The sequence below is a fragment of the Buteo buteo genome, chromosome 28 (assembly GCF_964188355.1).
Source record: "Buteo buteo chromosome 28, bButBut1.hap1.1, whole genome shotgun sequence".
Classification (NCBI taxonomy): Eukaryota; Metazoa; Chordata; class Aves; order Accipitriformes; family Accipitridae; genus Buteo; species Buteo buteo.
In genome coordinates, this window is record NC_134198.1 from 9,294,831 (window position 1) to 9,312,887 (window position 18,057).

The 18,057-nt window shown below is 39.6% G+C and overlaps 1 protein-coding gene across 3 annotated transcripts in view; it reads left to right on the forward strand.

The window, feature by feature from the left end:
• Positions 1-18,057, forward strand: part of MET (MET proto-oncogene, receptor tyrosine kinase) — a 90,702-nt gene that overhangs the window by 24,187 nt on the left and 48,458 nt on the right. For all 3 annotated transcript variants that reach the window (XM_075059135.1, XM_075059136.1, XM_075059137.1), the window contains exon 3: positions 10,814-11,005. In XM_075059135.1, coding sequence (XP_074915236.1) covers positions 10,814-11,005 — 192 coding nt within the window. The remainder of the gene's footprint in view (positions 1-10,813; positions 11,006-18,057) is intronic.

An 18,057-nucleotide genomic window follows, 5' to 3' on the forward strand; every position in this document is an offset into this window, starting at 1 on the left:
AGTCTCTGTCAGAGCTTAGTTGGACAGCAAAGTCAACTAACCACAAGATACAAACCCAGACACAGTTGTGCTTCAGTTATTCCAGAGCTCATGGAAAACTTTATAAAATCGAAATAAAGCATTTCCAGTTGTGTTTAAGTGAAATACAGATTAAGCAAAAGCCTGGGCTCACTGAAGTCAGGGTTAGGAAAAGTGAATCCGATGGTGCATCTGATTGCTATCAGATGTACCTCAGCGGAGCTGTGACCGGTTAGCACTTCCTGATAATTTCCTTCAGTTAAGAGCTGGCTGTCACTTCAATGACAGCAAGGAGGAAAGAGAACTGGCTTTGAATTAAAAGAAAAAAGTTGGAGTCATAGTAAAGGGGTTTTATTGCCCAAGTCAGGACAAAGATATCTGAGAGGTAGCTGCTGTGGAGGGTTTTGAATCACTGTTCAGGAATCTCCTCACCCACAACGAAGAGAAAACTGGATGTAGGCTTTTAGCAGAGTTTATGTGGTCACAGTTAGTCACTATGAGCCCTGGTGTGGTAGTCCTCAAAGCAGAGCAGTACTTGAGGAGACAAATGCTGCTTACTTCATTTGCAGGCATAGTCTAGTAGTTTGCACCTCTATCATGGATTAAATGTGATTCTCCAAGTCAGGAAGATGGGTTGAGTTTAGCCTTGACAATCTCAACTATACATTTCATTTGTAATTAGATAAATCACGATCTTAGGGGCTTTGCTTAGCCTTTTTGCATCTCGTATGTGCTAAAGAATTGTGAGCCCAGTTGTCCTCTGATACCTAATTTCAATCACTATTGACTTCTATAGAAAAGCAGCTCTAAAAATGAAATCCAAATTCAGCTCTGTAAAGATCCTGTGGCTTTGTTTCTTCTACAGGCAGGTTCAGGTGAAAGCCTAAAGTACTCCATTCACCTTACAGGAAAGGAGAAACCACAGACAGGCTTCTGCCACCATGTTCCCAACAAGTGTCCTAAAGCAATTCAGACTGGTCACAGCTCCTGTCAAATGAAAGGCACAAACTGTTGGAAGAACGTGAAATGAAAACAGAAGATCACCAAAACAAAAGATAAAGTGACAGTAAAATAAACACATGGTGATGCTTCTTTATTACCATTACACACATGATAGATGAGTAAAATTGGGTTATGCTTATATTGTAATGGAAGAAAATAATTGCTGCCTTCTATCAGGAAACCGCAAAGGCACTTATTGATCTGTCATCCTAAGGGTACGTCTAGGAATATTTAATAAAATAAACAGAGACAAATAACTCTTTTGAAGCCCTGTAACTGTAATATCCCACACCATTTGGCTTAAAAATTTTTGGCAGGTTTAAAAATAACACCACATCTCTCTGATGAGGAAGGGTTGATGTGGCTTATTTAGATAATCTCAGAGTACGGAGGAAATGTTTTTTATATTGTGAGTAGAATGTGCCTGAATATTTTCCCTAAAAGTCAAGCACCAGAATCCATTGGATCGGTTCAGTCATTTATTGCTCTGGAAATGCTATATCAACTGGCATACAGCACTCTGCCTGGGCACAAAGCCTGCTCCCATCCGTACAGATTTTGTGCAAGCTTCTCTACGGGGTTCTGACGTCTCGGAAGAATAAATGAAGAGGGACTGGGTGATGGGCAATGTGCACTGACACCCTTTAAAACAGCCTTAAACCACAGTCGTAAGGTGGGAAGCTGCATCCACGTTCCTGTCCCGTGCTCACTGCCTGTCTGCTGGAAGCCCAGGCGGTACCCGAGGGTCCCCGTTGTGCCCTGTACGTGGGGCGCAGGGCAGGGTGTGCTCCCCACCCAGCTCCCCTCCACCCTTCCGTATGTGGCCATCTGCCCACCCGGCCACCCAAGACCTGAAGGGGGCAAGTAGGATGGTGTAAGGGATTGCAGGAAGACCCTGAACTCCGGTTAAGCTGCACGTGAGGGAGGCATGGGAATGGGTCCAGGTATGGGTAGAGATATGGGTATGAGTGTGTAGGGGGTATGGTATGAGCGTAGGTATGGGGATGGTTAGCTCAGACTGGGCCAGATTCAGCAGACACATGACTGTAGAGGTAAGGGCTGTTCTGTCCCTGGGACCGGCCACGTGGACATCATCACAAGGGAGTTCCCAAGAAAAAGGCAAGGCAAGGAAAAAGGCAGGTCAGGGTGTTTCATTGGAAAGTACTGTACCCCCCCAAGTGGTAGATATCTTTGCAGACTCTTCTGAGCCCCAGGAGCTGTGGAGTTTGGGGGCCAAACTGTTAGTTCCCGAGTGATGCAAAAAGTAGTTTTCCTTCTCCTGATGTCTGATTAGGGGCCTGTCTCTGCTTCCCAGCACTGCTGCTTGGTGTTTTATCATCTTCTTGATGAAAGCTGGATTTCTCTGTGAAAAAGTGGTATCCGTTAAACTACCATTTTCTGCAAAGGGCACTGATTTATCAGCCAGAGTTACTAATAATGTTCCATTTCCAGACTTTTTAATCAAATTCTGCTGCTGAAGGCAGGGTTCCCTATTGGTTATTAGTGTGGAAGAGCGACTGTCCTGCTTTTCTCTGGAATCGCGCAGAAATCATTTCAGGCAGAAAGTAATTTTTTTTTTTTTAACATGGATATCTGGTCATGTGTTTTTTTATGTCTCAGAGTTTCTGAAGGCCCTTAAATAACTCTAAAGACTAGAACTGGATGAAGAATAATTTTCTTACCCTATGTAACCTTGCAAATTTGAAAACCTTTACAGTCCCACAGGAAGAGATGTCCAAAATGTAGACTAGCAGGTATGTAACGTTAAGGACACTCACTAGAGATGTGTAATATTCAGATCTAAGCTTCTTTTCCTGTGTTCAGACCAAATTCTAAGGCTCTGTTGCCCCAGATTAAGTTCCTGTCTAGTCTGGTGATGGCTATTCTGCAATGGGACCATGGCAGACCCTCCTGAAAGATCTGCTGGGACTTCTTTGTAAACAATTCCATGTTCCAGAGAAAGAGAAGCTGATTCTGCAGTGCACTGCATGCAGATCTAAGTTCTGGATTCATCCCACCTGGCTTTGGTAGGTAGTTGAGACATCTAAGCAAGCAATGAATTTTCCTCAGGTTCTGCTGCCAAACAATGGAGAGACGTAAATCCTGGCAAAGCAGACATCTGCTTTTCAGCTCACTCAGCACCAACCTTACCTCAGCAGTTCCTCTACGTACTCTACTTGTTCTGACTCAGGACCACATATTGCCGTCATTATTGCTCACTAAAGCAACAGTAGGTAATTATTATCCAGGACAGTGTTGTGTGACTCGAACTTTCTAGGTGGCATGTGGGTTTCTGATCTCAGACAGCTTTTGCATCAGAGTGGAATTACTCTGCATTTCCAAACATACAAGTAAAACCAGAGTCAAATCCCACAGTAAATAAAAAAATAGTGCTAAGGAAAAAGATCCATGGCATAAATGGTTCAGAAAGCAAGTGTAGGTCACAAAGAAATATTATTTGCACTGCCTATGGAGTGGGCAAAAACAATGAAATGTTAGAGGAAGAATGATCTTGGGGGAAGTGATAATGAGAGCTTCATTCCCTTAAGGCAGATGTTACCCTGCTTTTATACACAGCCTGTGGAAAGTAGGGCAAATTGCATGATTTTCTCCTATTTTCTGGACTCCTTTCTATCCCACACATCTCTTGCACCACTGTTTTGGCTAGACAGGCAGTGGTTGTGCAATGTTATCTTGGAATAAGAGTCTCCGCACTCAGCATTATCTTAGGATAACTGGTCTACTTGCAATTCACAGCTTTTCTATTTCATCACAGCTTCCATGTAAATAAGGACTTCTATGAAAAATGCACCTGATGTACACTACAAATGTACAGCAAAACTGCTTTTATCAACACAGCATCTCCGATGCATTATTTTATTTCTTCAAAATGTATAATTAGTCAACACCTCTCCTTTGATAATCTGTATACTGAGTTAAATGTTAAATTAATATAAGGGAAATCAGCAAAATACCAAGATTACTTAGGTCCATTTTATCTGCTGAATCAATAGGATTTACTTAGTGCTAATGCACTAACCAGATTATGAGAACTAATGCAACACTGTTCGATGACAAAAGCAAATAACTCTTTGAATGATCTTGACAATAGAACATGTAATCATCTTAATTTGTATTAACTAATTACATTTAACATGGATGTCTTTTTACCTATTACCTTAAGTGGAGTATCAGTACAGTAACTCCTTTGGCCCTTCTCATTTTAGCAGTGAAGTAGATCAAAGCAACAAGTATTAAGAATGAGTGGGATGATACTATATAACATTTTACATCAATGGAGTTCTTTAAAAATTTTTTCTAGGGTTCATAAAAATTTGTGTAATCTTCCCAATTGACTTCAGCAAGTTCTAGATCAAGTCCTTGAAGTTGAAAGTGTAGTTTAAAGATAATTAATCCTTCAGTAATTCCCTCTAAATTGTTCCTTATTTTGCAAAATGTAGTATTTTGAAGGGTTGTTTTCCTGTGTAACTCGGACCATCTCCAGGTAGTAGCAAGACATAGTAGTGATCGCTGCATCGTTATGATTGCTTGACTGTTTCCATCTTAAAGAGCCATTTCCAGTTGCTTGCTTTTTCTTCACATCTCCTACTTTGCAGATGAGATTTGAAAAGTTTATTCTCAGAAAGGGAACATAATTCTTCTGTATTTTATAAAATATCTTTGAATTGCTTTCAAATACCTGAGGAATATTGGGAAGAGGAGGAAGGAAGAAGAGGGAAACAATTCTTTGTTTAAAACAAAAAGAGGAAAAAACTCTTTCACCTGTTAGAGTAAAGCTTCAATGCCTCAGCAGAAGTTCTTAGAAACAGGAGAACCCAGTCCCCTGCCCCAGGCATGTTCAGTTCTTCATGGACGCTGGACTGAGTTCACAGCACCTACCTCCTCGAGGTGTCTTTCACTGGTCAAGAAGAAACGAGAAGCATGGTGGATCTGCTTCTATGGGAGTTGTTTAGCACATAAATTTGTGTCCACTGGCAAAACTGAGCTGTTCCATTTATTACTTGTTTTTCCCTTGCTGAGGATTACAAGTGCTTGGTAATGATGTCTGGTGCTACTGTGCAGAAATCTGTTTTACAAAGCACATAGCATTTTGAATACTGTGTTTTCAAATAGTTTTCTCTTGTGATGTGCCTTCTGGGTGATTTCTGTTCCACTTCCCACGGAGTTCTTGGGAAGAACAAGTTAGTTGTTTGACAAAACAGGGCATGAAAGAGAAATTCAGCATACCTAGTACCAATCACTGCCACATTAACATGGAAATTAGCTGTCTTTCTGTGCTGTGAGAGCAGCAGGTGGGGTATGCACTGCGTATCCCCAGCAGACTGCCCTAGTCTGGCTTCCGTGCAGTCCCTACTGCAAATAATAGCTGACTCTTCCATTTGGGATACCTCTTTCCGAGGACTTATTGACCCTATCGATACGAATATGTGCAGTAGTTCAGTACGAAAGACCCGATCTCTTAATTGATAATATTTGATAAAGGAAGTGAGATGGGAGAATATGAATGTAATGTAATCTTGGTGCCAGTAAGGAACACTATTCATGTGCATTTGGCCTGCTATGACTAGTAGTACATGACTAGTAGTGATGCACGGCCAACCCTATTTAGTTATCCACAGTTGCTTCTCTTGGAAAGCAGCAGTAAGTTTTGGGAACTCAGACTGCAGTTACAGTGACCCAGCGGGTGAGGAGTCTCACTGTGGACTTGCAGTTGATCATGTTGGCAAAAGCCAACATGCTACATCCAAAGAATTTCTGTTTCTCATGTTCCTCAACTCTGGCTGGCGTCTCTTTTGCCTACAGCGCTGGAGTTTGTTCACAAGAGATTCTTTTCTGGTCAATTACTTCCAAAAAATAAATGTGTCCATATTTTTTCCATGTATCATCATTGAATGTGCTCATAACCATAAAGAATTCAGACACCCTGTGACAGTTGTGTATAGTGAGAACAGTAAATGTGAATATGACTTTTTAGAATTGCTAGTAGTAAAATTTTGTCCATTTCACAAACTTTCCATCTTGCAAATTACAGAGGAAAAAAATATTCCTTTGTGATGGCATAGTAGAAAGCTATTTATATATTTCACCTCTTCTCCATTATGCTTTATTCACTCTGACCAGCTATGGCATGAAACCACATGGGAAGGGAGGAGGGAGACAGTCCCTTTGCCAAGGGAACTGACAGAAAAAGGCATGAAATGAACAGAGTCTGTAAAGGTGTCAGAAGCCAGAAAGTTTGTCCTGGTAATTTTTCTTCTCTCTCCATTTTGTCAAAGAGCTATAAGTACAAGGATCTTAGTAGTCATCTCTGAGCCCAGACTTAAAAAAAACTTGATATGTGACAGCTGGGAAGATTTATGAGATTTATGAAATTTAAGGAGCAATTCCTTTCAAAGACAACAATGATAGGCCAAATTTATAATGTCCCTCACTTTTATTTACATGGGACTGGGAAACAGACAATACAGGTTCTAACTCCAGCCCTCTAACAGACCTCCAACATGATGATGATGAAATCACTCACCCTCTTCAGGCAACACCCTGGCTTCACTGAGTTCTTGGGGCCAGAATTTCAATTCCTGTATTTTACATGGAGAGAAGCAAAGATCAAATGCATGTCTCACCTGAAGAGAAATACTGCAAACTACCCAGAAAATTCAAATGTATTACAGAACAGCAAAACTGTGTTGGCTAAAAATACACAAGAAAATGTAGAAAGGAAAATCTGATAAGGTTCTTCTGTGTTCCTCACTCTTCCTGTTCAGAGTGTGCTGTATATGTAAATTCTTCACCATTATGTGCTTGATTCCAATAGGACACACTCCTGAAAACTGTAGTTTTATTATTCAGCTTAATTCACTGACCTCTACAACAAAAGAGATAAGCAACTTAAACACCCTCTCTGTTTTTAATTGTCCTGGGAATCAATTTGTCATGTAGAATCATCTATTCATTCACTCTACAGCAGTTTCTTTAAAAAAGGATTTTTGCCATTTGCAGATACCAGGATCCAGCTCATTTAGCAGTAGCTCATTTCCCCCTGCTTCACGTTATGCCATAGAAATGCTCAAAGGAGAAACATTGTCAGCACTTGTGGGTGCCCACTTCTCGAGGGAGACTCCTAGGATCCATAGCAGAAAACAAAAGTTGATCCTTAGGACTTTGATTCCTGACAGCCAACAAGTTATAAGTCATATAAACAAACCAGCAGGAAATAAGACTCCTGCTTATTCCTACTTTCACTTGAGTTCATCTTCGTAACTGTAGTATTTTATAACTGACACTAGGAAATTTTACCTAGTTACTTTCAGACCATTGCTCCAATTTGTCAAATTAAGTTTTAATTTTAATGATGTCCTCCGGATCACTCACAAGACAGGATGAGATGTTCTGCAGTGATTAAGTCATTAATTTCTAGTTTATTCAAGACATTAAACATAACATTAAGACATTACATATAATATCACTTTCTATTTGAGCACTGCACTTAACTAAGAACAGGTTTTGGCCAGCTCTAGAAGGACAAGCCTGGAGGAGTGTTTCTCCAAATTGCCGTCGCTGCAAATAACAGAAAAGCTCACAAAAAGTCTTCGGTTAAAATTTTGATTTATTTTTTTTCCCGGAGTCTAATATTCAGACTAGAGACTAGACTCTATGATCGGTTCTGACACTGACCAAACTGGGTATTTTTTTGAGATTTTCATTAGTGGCTTTAAGATTTTGGCTTTTGGCTTCAAATGTGCAGCTCTGTCCAAAATATTATTTTCATGCTCACTGAATATGATATATAAATCGTCAGTTAACTGCCAAACAGTGACAGCTCCTGATAGCCCAGCTCAATGATGTCTAGAGACTTTTTTGGCGCATTCATCTTCTGTGGACCCAATCCAGGGTAAATTCTGAAACACCACAACTTCCCCTCTGAACAAATAAGATAGCGTTGGTTATCTCCTAGCCTTCTGGACACTGCTGAAAGGCCGGACTTGCCCACACCTCATTGCATTCCAGTGGCACACCTACACCAGCCTCACAAAGCCCTCGCTATGAATCACACGTGCAATTGGCACCTCTCCTCCGAGAAGAGAAGCAGTATAGCCCAACCCAAGCACTTACCCGCGCTCTAATCGTCCATTTCAATAGTTGTGTGATTTGTCACTGGAACTTGGCATAATACCCAGAGTGCATCATCTGACATCAGTTATTTTTCCACATTGACAGCCAAATGGATACTTATGTGTACGCTGAGACAGAGGGAGGGAGGGAGAGATTCAGGCTTCAAAGAGTTAATTTAAAGCAGCTTCTTTGCCGCAGTTTTCTGTGTTATCAATCTTCCTTTAGTTTTCTAAGTAGCCTTTTAATCTCTGCATTTCTACTCAAAGATCAAAGCCTTCCTATTTCTTAAACAGCTAACCTTACATTATGGTTAATCCATGGAGCGCCAGGTTTTGTAAGAGAGCCATATGTGGAACAACCTGCAGGTTCTTGGGCAAATACCCAAAATTACAACACCTCTGAGGAAGGCTGAGCTGACTTTGTGGCTGAACTGACTTCGGGGAAGCTAGGAAAGGTGTCAGGGCAAGCAGGAAAACCTAGTCACTTGTTAAAAAGAACTTGAACAGGGTTTCATGAGGCATGTCAGGATGTTCAAATTGTGTTGAGATGACTACATCGGAGGAAGTCCTTTTTTAAGGTTAGCACAGAAACATCTCTCCCCAAAGTCATTTGCTTATGGAAAAAAAGGAGTTACAGCAAAGAGCAGAGATCCCAAGTTGGGGGAGGGTAAATTCAGAAATCTGCCTTATTTCAGAAAGCATGAAAACTGTACATCTTTCTGCACTTGAACTATTCATGCTCATTGTATGAGTAATCTTTGCACAGATGTTTCAGAAATACTTTTAGACTGGGTAGGATGTGAGTGCGAAAGAAAAAGGCTTTTAGCTTGTTTGGGGGCCAAAACAAAGAAAAGCTAAATTTGTCTGTTGATTATTTAACCCAGTCAAATACTGGGTTAAAAAATATTTAAAGTGTATTCAGTGTTCCTGGTGCAAAGTATTAGTTCAGTTCCTGCTGAGCAAAGCACACCATACATTAACAGATAATACCAAAACTAATACAGCAAACCCTTTAGTATGTGGATAACCGAACTGTTAAGTCACTGCTGTATCAGATCTAGTCTAGAAGCCCTCTTTCTGTATCATTAAGGCACTGCACAGAGATTTCAGTTGCTCTTGTCTGGTCTTACTCAGGTTTTGACCTAAATGATACAGTAAATTGACAGGGCACCTGGAGAAAAGCTGGCACCAGTGCTCACTGCAACTCCTAGGGATCACAGAAAACTTTGCCTGCTAGTGCTGTTGCTCTGCCCAGTTTAGAAATGTTACAATTCAACAGCAAAGGACTGAGCTATTAGGTTGAACATTTTGTTAACAGCATTTTCAATGCCTTGGTTTTTTTCCAGAATTCACCAGAGTTAAGCCAGCATGAAATTCTTGGTTCATTGCTTGCTTTCTCATAGTACTTTGAGGGAATAACATATGAATCTAGAAAACAAGAAAATAAAATTTTACTCCTACGTGTTCTTTAAGGGTATGATCCAGGTCTATTGACTTTAGTGTAAAGACTCTGCCTGTCTTTAAAAGGTTTAATTCAAGCTTTTTAAAATATTTTTTAAAACATGTTTGTAAAAACAACAAATCAATAAAAAAATTAGGAAAAATGAAGCTCTCTATTGATTTCAGCAGAGGGAACCACCATAAGATCCTTAATGATCTCCCTACATGTTTATTCATAAAGTATGTCACAGTGGGAACATGCTAGATGACTTCCAAATTTAAGCTGGTTAGAGATCCTTTCAGGGGCTCCTGGTTATTATCTGTACTATCTCACCAAAACAGATGATGTAGTATCAATAGTAATGGAATTATCAGTTAATAGATTACTATTGAATTGTCAGGACAGCAGGTTATATTCTTCTCGAGAGAATAATTTAAAGTGTATTGTTCAAGAATTTTTCCAATGAAAATTAAAAACATGTAATCTCTATTCCCAAACTGAACGAGAAAATACTGCAAATGCAGCAACTATTGTAGTATACTCAAGACATACAGAGATTGGACAAAATAGTGCATGAGCCATAGATGATCAATACAATAGCCTAAGTGATTATAAAAAGCTGGCTTCCCCATAGTTCCATTTAAATATACAATCAGAAACATATTTTTCCTGGCTTATCTCCCTTTTCTCTTTCTCCATCTTTTTCTCCCCTTTTCTGTCTTATCACTGAAGAAGGTGGTGAAAAGAGAATAGAAGGAGAAGAATATTGGAAATTATTATTTTAATGCAAAAAAAGGTTAAAAAAATTGCAATGTTTTTAGAGAATCATTTTCTAGGAATCAGTCTTTTAGAAGCAGGTGTGTCACTGGGCAGGCTCTGCAGTCAAAGAATTCTGAGACCCTTGGAGGAGCAGCATTACAGAAGTAGCTTAGAGAAAGGATACCTTGATATATATGCTTATATACATATCATCTGGTTACATAAAGACCCCTATGTCTTATTTCCAAAAGACAGGAAAAAAAAAAGTTAAAAGAAACGTTCCCATAACATTAAGAAGTCGTTGCCTTCCTCATGGAACATCATAACTGATGAAGCAATTAAGTTTGAAACGTTTTAAAATACTTTTGGTCAAATGCATTTGTGCTAAATGACTTCACTCTGACAAAGATCTATTCCTACTCATAAAGACAGTACTCATCTGTACTTCATTTTCAAACAGGCTTTTTCAAGAAATGCTTCGTACTGCAGAGCACAAGATGATGAATATCGCTTAGAAGTTACGACTCCTTTGCAGAGGGTTGACTTGTTCATGGGCCAGTTCAACAGTGTCCTGTTAACTTCGATATCTGTCTTCACCAAAGGGAACCTTACTGTCGCTAATCTGGGAACTTCGGAGGGACGCTTCATGCAGGTAAATATTACTATGACACCTTCACAATTCACTCAGCATTTTAAGTGTTTACATGGGCTTTGTGGTTTGGAGCAATGGTTTTTGGAGCAAATTCTACCATGATCTCTACTTAGTCCAGCTGGCTCAGTTCACAGAGCAGTTTTGGTCCATACAAACTAGATTTCTTTCAAAGGAAACTAAACTGAAAGCTCTGTCTTGGATACATAACAAATATGCTCCAAACTCAGATGGGGCAGAAATGTCCAAAACAGTGACTGATTCTTCAAACAGCTTCAGATATACACTTCATATGGGCGTTTGTCTAGAGGATCAGATTAAACCTAGTTCAATGTAAAATGCCAAGACAGTTTATAATGTAGAAGCAGGAGCCTCAGCATTAGTTGTTTCTATATACCAATCCACTCCTCTGGCACCAAATTACTTGCTAATGTACCCATAGTCTATGACTCACAGCTGTAGAATTGAGATTAGCTCTTCCTCCAACTACTTTCAAGTTTCTCTGAGTGCATCTTGGATTTTCAGGCTCTTGCTCATTCCCGTCTCACTCTATTCTTTTGGACAGCAATTCTTCCTGTCCTAAACCAGGTTTTCCGTAATAAGTGGTAAATCACCCTCTTGAGAAGTCTGTCTCCCTCCACTGAGTACATAACTAATCTAGACAGGTAAATTATACTATATGACTTCTTTGTAGGTGACTAATGAAATAAATCTAACCCACAGAGCCAACAGTCTTTTAAAAACTTGGCAGCCAAACTCAAACATCAGAAAGCAAAATACTTTGAAAGCACCAAGGGCTCTCGCTGTTCACCCATTTTATTTCAAGCACTGTCATCCTGCAACGACCACCTTGGAGACCTTGGCTTCTCCAGCTGCTACAGTGTCCAGCCTGGATGTGCATCTCAGCCTGGATCCCTCCTGCACCCAAGGACCTCTGTCCTTTTACTCTGCCAGTATTACTTGTCTTCTAGTGGGCTTCCTGAAGTATTGGCAGTCTTTGGCCCTTCTTGCTCTCTAGGCTGCAGAGGGTCATCAAAGTTAGTAGTGTTGTCCCCCAACCATCATTAACTGAAACCCGAGGAGAAGGCCATCAGTTACTGTGCCCTTCCAGTGTTCCTGCTTCCCATAACCTTCCATTAGAAAATACTTGGGCAGATGTAACTGTTCATAAAAACAAGCCTTCCCTTTCTTCTCTCCCTCCCCCTCATTCTCTGTCCTTACCACATGCAGTAAGTAGGGCTACATACTGTCCCCCGTATATGCACCCTGTCTGGACAAAGGGAATCCTATACCTCCACTTCTGTCTTCTGCACAGACTGGACACAGAACCTGCCCCATAATGCAAAATCCATAATGCTTCTACAGGGAAGGAGGTCAAAGTGATTTACCACAAAGGACAGATGAAAAACTGGAGAAAATCATGTTTCTCTTTCCTCCTAAAAGATAGGAACTTAACAAAATGTTCAGTGACAACCCTGCCAGTTTTACCTGAACTTCCCATGATGACCTTGGTAACTTTAAGCTGCAGTTTGTCTCCAGCGCAGGAAGGGCAAATGCTAAGAGCACAGGACCAACCTACGCTCTGTTCTTGAATGTAGATGCTGGTTCACGCAGCGAACATGAGCAATTTGTTTAACCTTTCTGAAGCCATTTCCTTATCTACAAAATACAGTTAATAACAACTACTGTCTTACTCGCAGCATTTCTTTTGGGCTGTCACAAAGCTTTTAGGGAGGCTTGGTGGAAAGCACAAGGCAGCATTATTTTTATTTGTAACATTCTTTAAATTATTCATTCAAGTTCTGCACCAGACACTTCATTCAGACGTTTGCCCAACTCAAGGAACAATTAAGATATTTCCAGAATACATTTCCCATTCCACGTTCAGTTACAAATCAAAAGAAAGGCTATTGTGTAAACTGCACATTGCCATTAGCAGAAATATTCTCATCATTGAATTAGATTGGTTTGAGCTACGGGGGGAAGTCAGCATTGGGTTCATATTGTAATAAATAGGAGCTCTTTCTTTGAGGGTTTGGTGCAACCAGCAGGAGAATAAGCATACTGACTACCTTTAATGACACTACCTCCAAATAAAAAGGTTAGAATTTGTTTTGCCTTTAAATGATCTTGGAAGGGATACTAGGTCTATAGGATACAGCAGACACAGCTTTTTGCAGAATTTAATGTTCACTTACATTAAATCTTTTTTTTTTCACTAATAGTTATCTAGGAAGTGCTTTCAAACATGTTCATTAGCAAATGCCCAGCTAAAGCAGATTTGCAGTGTTTCTATGGAAATATAGCTATTAACTGCAATGAGATGGAGATCATTAAAAATTGAGCTATTAAACGACCATTACTGAAGTAAAATGGGTTAAAAAAAAATCAGGATAATCTAACAATGACTTAATTTATCAAAAAGATATCCCCAAACACTTCCCCACATTTTTTAGCAAAGAAATGTAATGATGTTCTCTTTTGTTTCATTCACAAATCTACTTGAAAATATTGCAAAGAATCCTCAGTTTTTCACTTATTACATAACTCACTTTTGCACAGTTATTTGCACTCATATTTTTAGCTCTTTGTACATTCAAATATTGAATTTTCCTATGCAATCCCCTTGTAACTTGTAGCTATTCAGAATTGACTATATCCTTTCAGAGACAGGTATGCTTTCGGAGAAAATTAGTTGCAAAATTCTACCTATCAGGGAATCTGTTTTAAAACTGGTTATATTGTATTAATATCTTGCAAACATATTTTCATGCTAACTCTTCAAAAGCAAAAGAAAAAGTATTCATATATAGGTTTCTAAAATTAGAAAATCAGCTCAGCCCTTCCAGTGAATCCAGTTCATCTTGTATCCTCTTTGAAATACCAAACCTTACCATATTTAGACAATTTAGTTTGTGACATAAATTTCAGCACTAGCAGTCATCCGTGAGATTAAAAGAAATCATAGTACAGTACCTCTGTCTCTGACAACCACACCCTGAAGCGCCCAAATATGAAACAGCTTGGTGAAAGTAATGAACATTTAATTCACATTTTTGCTGTATTAATTTAGGGTTTCCTTTAATTGTTATGAAACATATTGTGGGGAAAAAAAAAAAAAAAAAGATGTTTAAAACGTAGTGATGATGTCACCTAAATTGAATTGAAGCTCCAAGCCTGTGCTGTGGAAGCCAGTAGGTGCAGCAGCAAGCTATTGATGTTCAACCTGAGAGAAATTTATTTGAAAATGTTTCTCATATTCTCCCATTATACTTGCTTATACTTGATCAGCAGCCAACCACTTGATTCTCCTTCTTTTCTTATTTCCCTTTTCTTGCCATTTTTCCATCTCCTTTTCCATTTCTGCTGCTCATCACTTTCTGCCTTCCTACCGCCTCCTCATCTCTATTTCCACCTCCATCCATTTTTCTCTCTTCACCACACAACTATAGCACAGCATTGCTGCAGAAGTCAACAGAAGGTTTAACATGTAGTTTCTGAGAACAAAGTTTTTCCTTCTGTAGGTGGTGGCTATCTGATTCTGGGGTTTTGATGTTTTTAGAGACATATCACAATGAATAGTTCCTATCTTTACAAGTGATTCCACTGAAGCTTATGGCATTACCCATCAGAACTGTGCTAATGACCCAACTCAGAATATAACCTGTATTTCTCTTATTTAAAACAAGTCATCTGAGGAGCCAATAATATTCAGAATGCAAAAGTAGGTATGTTTTATCCAACCAAGGAATAGTCACCTGTTGTTTTCTGTTTGTGCTTTTAGTTTGATTAAATAGAATTATTCACTTAAATAGCTCTGGAAATTGCTAATACTAGAAAGGAAATACAGCCTCCTTCACTAAATGTTTATTTTTTTCAGCCAAAATCTAAAACTAAAATAAAATCGATCTGGATGGTCCAAATACAGAAGATTCATGAGTTCTTTTAAGGAGGATAATTGAGGCCAGGAGGTGAATTCCAAAGCTCTCCTGGAGAGTAATTGCAGCCCATTGACATACTGAACATGTTTTGGCTGCATCAGAAATGTTAAATCTGTATTTGGCCGTGAATAGATTGGAGTTTGTAGTTTACCAAATATTGTGGAGTTTCTGTTACAAAACAGAGCAGTAATAATTTTTCTAAGACAGCTGACATGCATGAGACAGAAAAGAAAAATGGTTTTACTTCCTTCCTAAGCTGGAGCCTGACAACAAGCTTTTTTCCCCCCCTTCTTTTTTTTTTCTGTTGAGAAGTTGCAGCTGTTTCGGCCTTTCTTATTGTGCTTGTTTTCAGAGTGTGACTGGGAACATAGGCTGAAAGTACAGCTGTTGGGTGCAAAGTGAATCAGGTATTTCACAGTGGTTATTTGATTAGAAAACAGCACCCAGTCACACTGCTATAGTTGAGGAATCAGATATTCAGCTGGTGTAAAGCAGCTTTACTCTGCTCAAGCCGAAGAAGCCCTGCTGAAAATACAACTCACAACTGCAAAAGACACTTTCATTACTAGCCAGTATTTTGGGAAATTATAGTTTGTCAACCCTACCCCAGCCCCCCATGATAAATTGAGATAAAATATCTTCTATTTTTGCTCAGTTCCAAGGTGATTTTTTTTTTATTTTTTTTTCTGCCTGGAGCTTGGTATTATTTCAGAGAGTGACTTCTGAGTGATGAAGAAAAGAGCAAAGTTCTTCAGGAAGGGGAAATCTTTCCGATAGCTCTGGGGAGAGTGGGATATGGGAAAGTTTTACAAGATTTATTCTGAAAAGCTCACATTTGGTCTGGCCTTAACAATGAACAAGAGATTGGTGCCCTTAATGTATACTTGGCATAATGCTATGTTTTGAAGCAGAATACTGCATGTGCATGTAGTCCCTACACTTGAAGCTGGCCTTCCCGAGGTAAAGCCCAAGCAAATGCACTGCTTATTGGTGACCTTCTTGAGAAAGAGAGGGATAGAGAAGTTTTCACTGTATGTTTTACAAATGCTATGGGTAACCACTCTCTTTAGATGCAATTTTGGCAGCAGGGCCATCTCATCCTTCTGACTATACCGGTGACTCAGTGCACAGTGGGTCAGCGCTGTGCTGGCTGTGGAGTGAGGAGCTCCCCCACATGCCCCCTCATCTTCACAGGACAGTAGCACATCCATACTGTTGCTTCTGGAGGTAAGGAAAAGGTCTTCCCATGGGTATACACACACCCTGAGATGCAGTCAGCCACATGCTGGCTGCAGTCCTGTCCAATCCAGCTGGACATGAGCCAGCTCTAGCTGAGAAGTCAAGCGTTAGCAAAACATGGTCACGCACTCACATGTCTGAACAGATTCTGGACTGAAAATGTCTTAGGGCACGAGAACCAAGGCATGATGGCACAGATAGATCTCCTTGGAGCAGAGCACGTCACACAACAGGGCACTCACCCTCCTCAGGGCCTCTCTGCACTTGTTAGACACGAAACAATACAGAATAATAATAAGTCTTATTCTAGGAAAGGATGTATGAGGTTAGACTAAAGCTTCCTATCTCTGGCACGGGCTAAGATGGATAAAGGAGAGGCATGAAGTAAGTAAAAGCACACAGCGATAGCTCTTCCAGTACCCTCCTGCTTCTGGCACTCAGTGGCCTGGAGATTCCCTGAGCTGGAAATTGCACCCATATCTGGCATTTAATAGTCCTTTACGGACTTCTTCTCCACCAATTTTGCTTATTGTTTTTTGAAATTATTTGTTGTTTTGTCCTCCATGGTATGCTGTGACAATGACTTCCATAATTTCATTCTGCTTTCAATGATGAAGAACTTCCTTTGGGGTTTCCTTAACCTGCTGCTTTATCATTTCATTTGGTGCCCCTCATTCTGTTTGATGAGGAATAGGGACAGGGCTCTCACAGATCAATGATTTGGGAAATTTTCACATGCTGAGCACGAACCTAGAGCCTAAATGCAAACTACGCACACGTGCATTTGTAGGAATGTGAATAGTTGCAATCCTTCCCACTTTATCACTTTTAAACCAACAGAAAACTCTGGCAAACTCTCGATAAGTAACATTTTCATATCTTTTAACAGTTTTATAATAGCTATTCTTTCTGTGGTAGAGAATGTATCTTGATGCTCCCGGAAAAAATATCGAATGTTGCATAATGCAAAATCCATATAGTCAAATTAAAATTAACACCTGGTGCCAAATAACTGTTTTGAGAGCACACATGTTTTAATATTCAGTTTGAGTACAAAAACTTACACTCTTCAGAGGAGATCCATTATACTCTCCATGGATTAGAATGATATACAGCATTTAGAGCTACATATGTGCCCTTTGCAAGGCTACGCTGCATATCCCAGGGCATTTGAGGCATTACACAATAAAGTTAACCCTGAGCCTATCTCTGCTGGGTAATGGCCTACACCTGCCAGACATCTACGGAAAAAATAACAATATGATACTTAGATGGGATTGCTTTTAGAAGGCCTCTCATTTTTGCAGAAGATATTTCAATATGTAGACAGTAACATTTGTAATTCAATCCTGCTGACTAGCAGAACTGAGCATCAGAATGATTTTTAAAAGAAGCTGTTGCATGCTGGTTTTCAACTCAGTTATTACAGTCTTAATTTGCCATATTATGCATAAACAAATGTAGAGTCAAGTCTTCTTACTTAACATTAATACTAGCTGATGGCAATGAAAGAATATTTAAATGAATTATTTTAATGTTCATGGACCTAAGCAATCACTGACTTACAGTATAAAGGATATATTAATATATTAATTAACTGTTAATTAATTAATTAACTGTTGGCTATTATCTTCATGGATGCACTTTCAGCTATGCTGAAAGACCACATACTTTTTTGTTTTTCTCTTAAAAAGAGGGACATTGCTTTAAGAAGGATGTCTGGGGCTGTAGTTATTGATAATGAATGTGATTCTCCAAAGTGTTGTTTGTAAGAACATCAGAAGAGCCACATGGGTTTAAACGAAGGGTCCATCTAGTTCAGTGCTCTGTCTCCAGCAGTGGTGACAAGTGGATGCCTAGGGACTCAGGCAACAT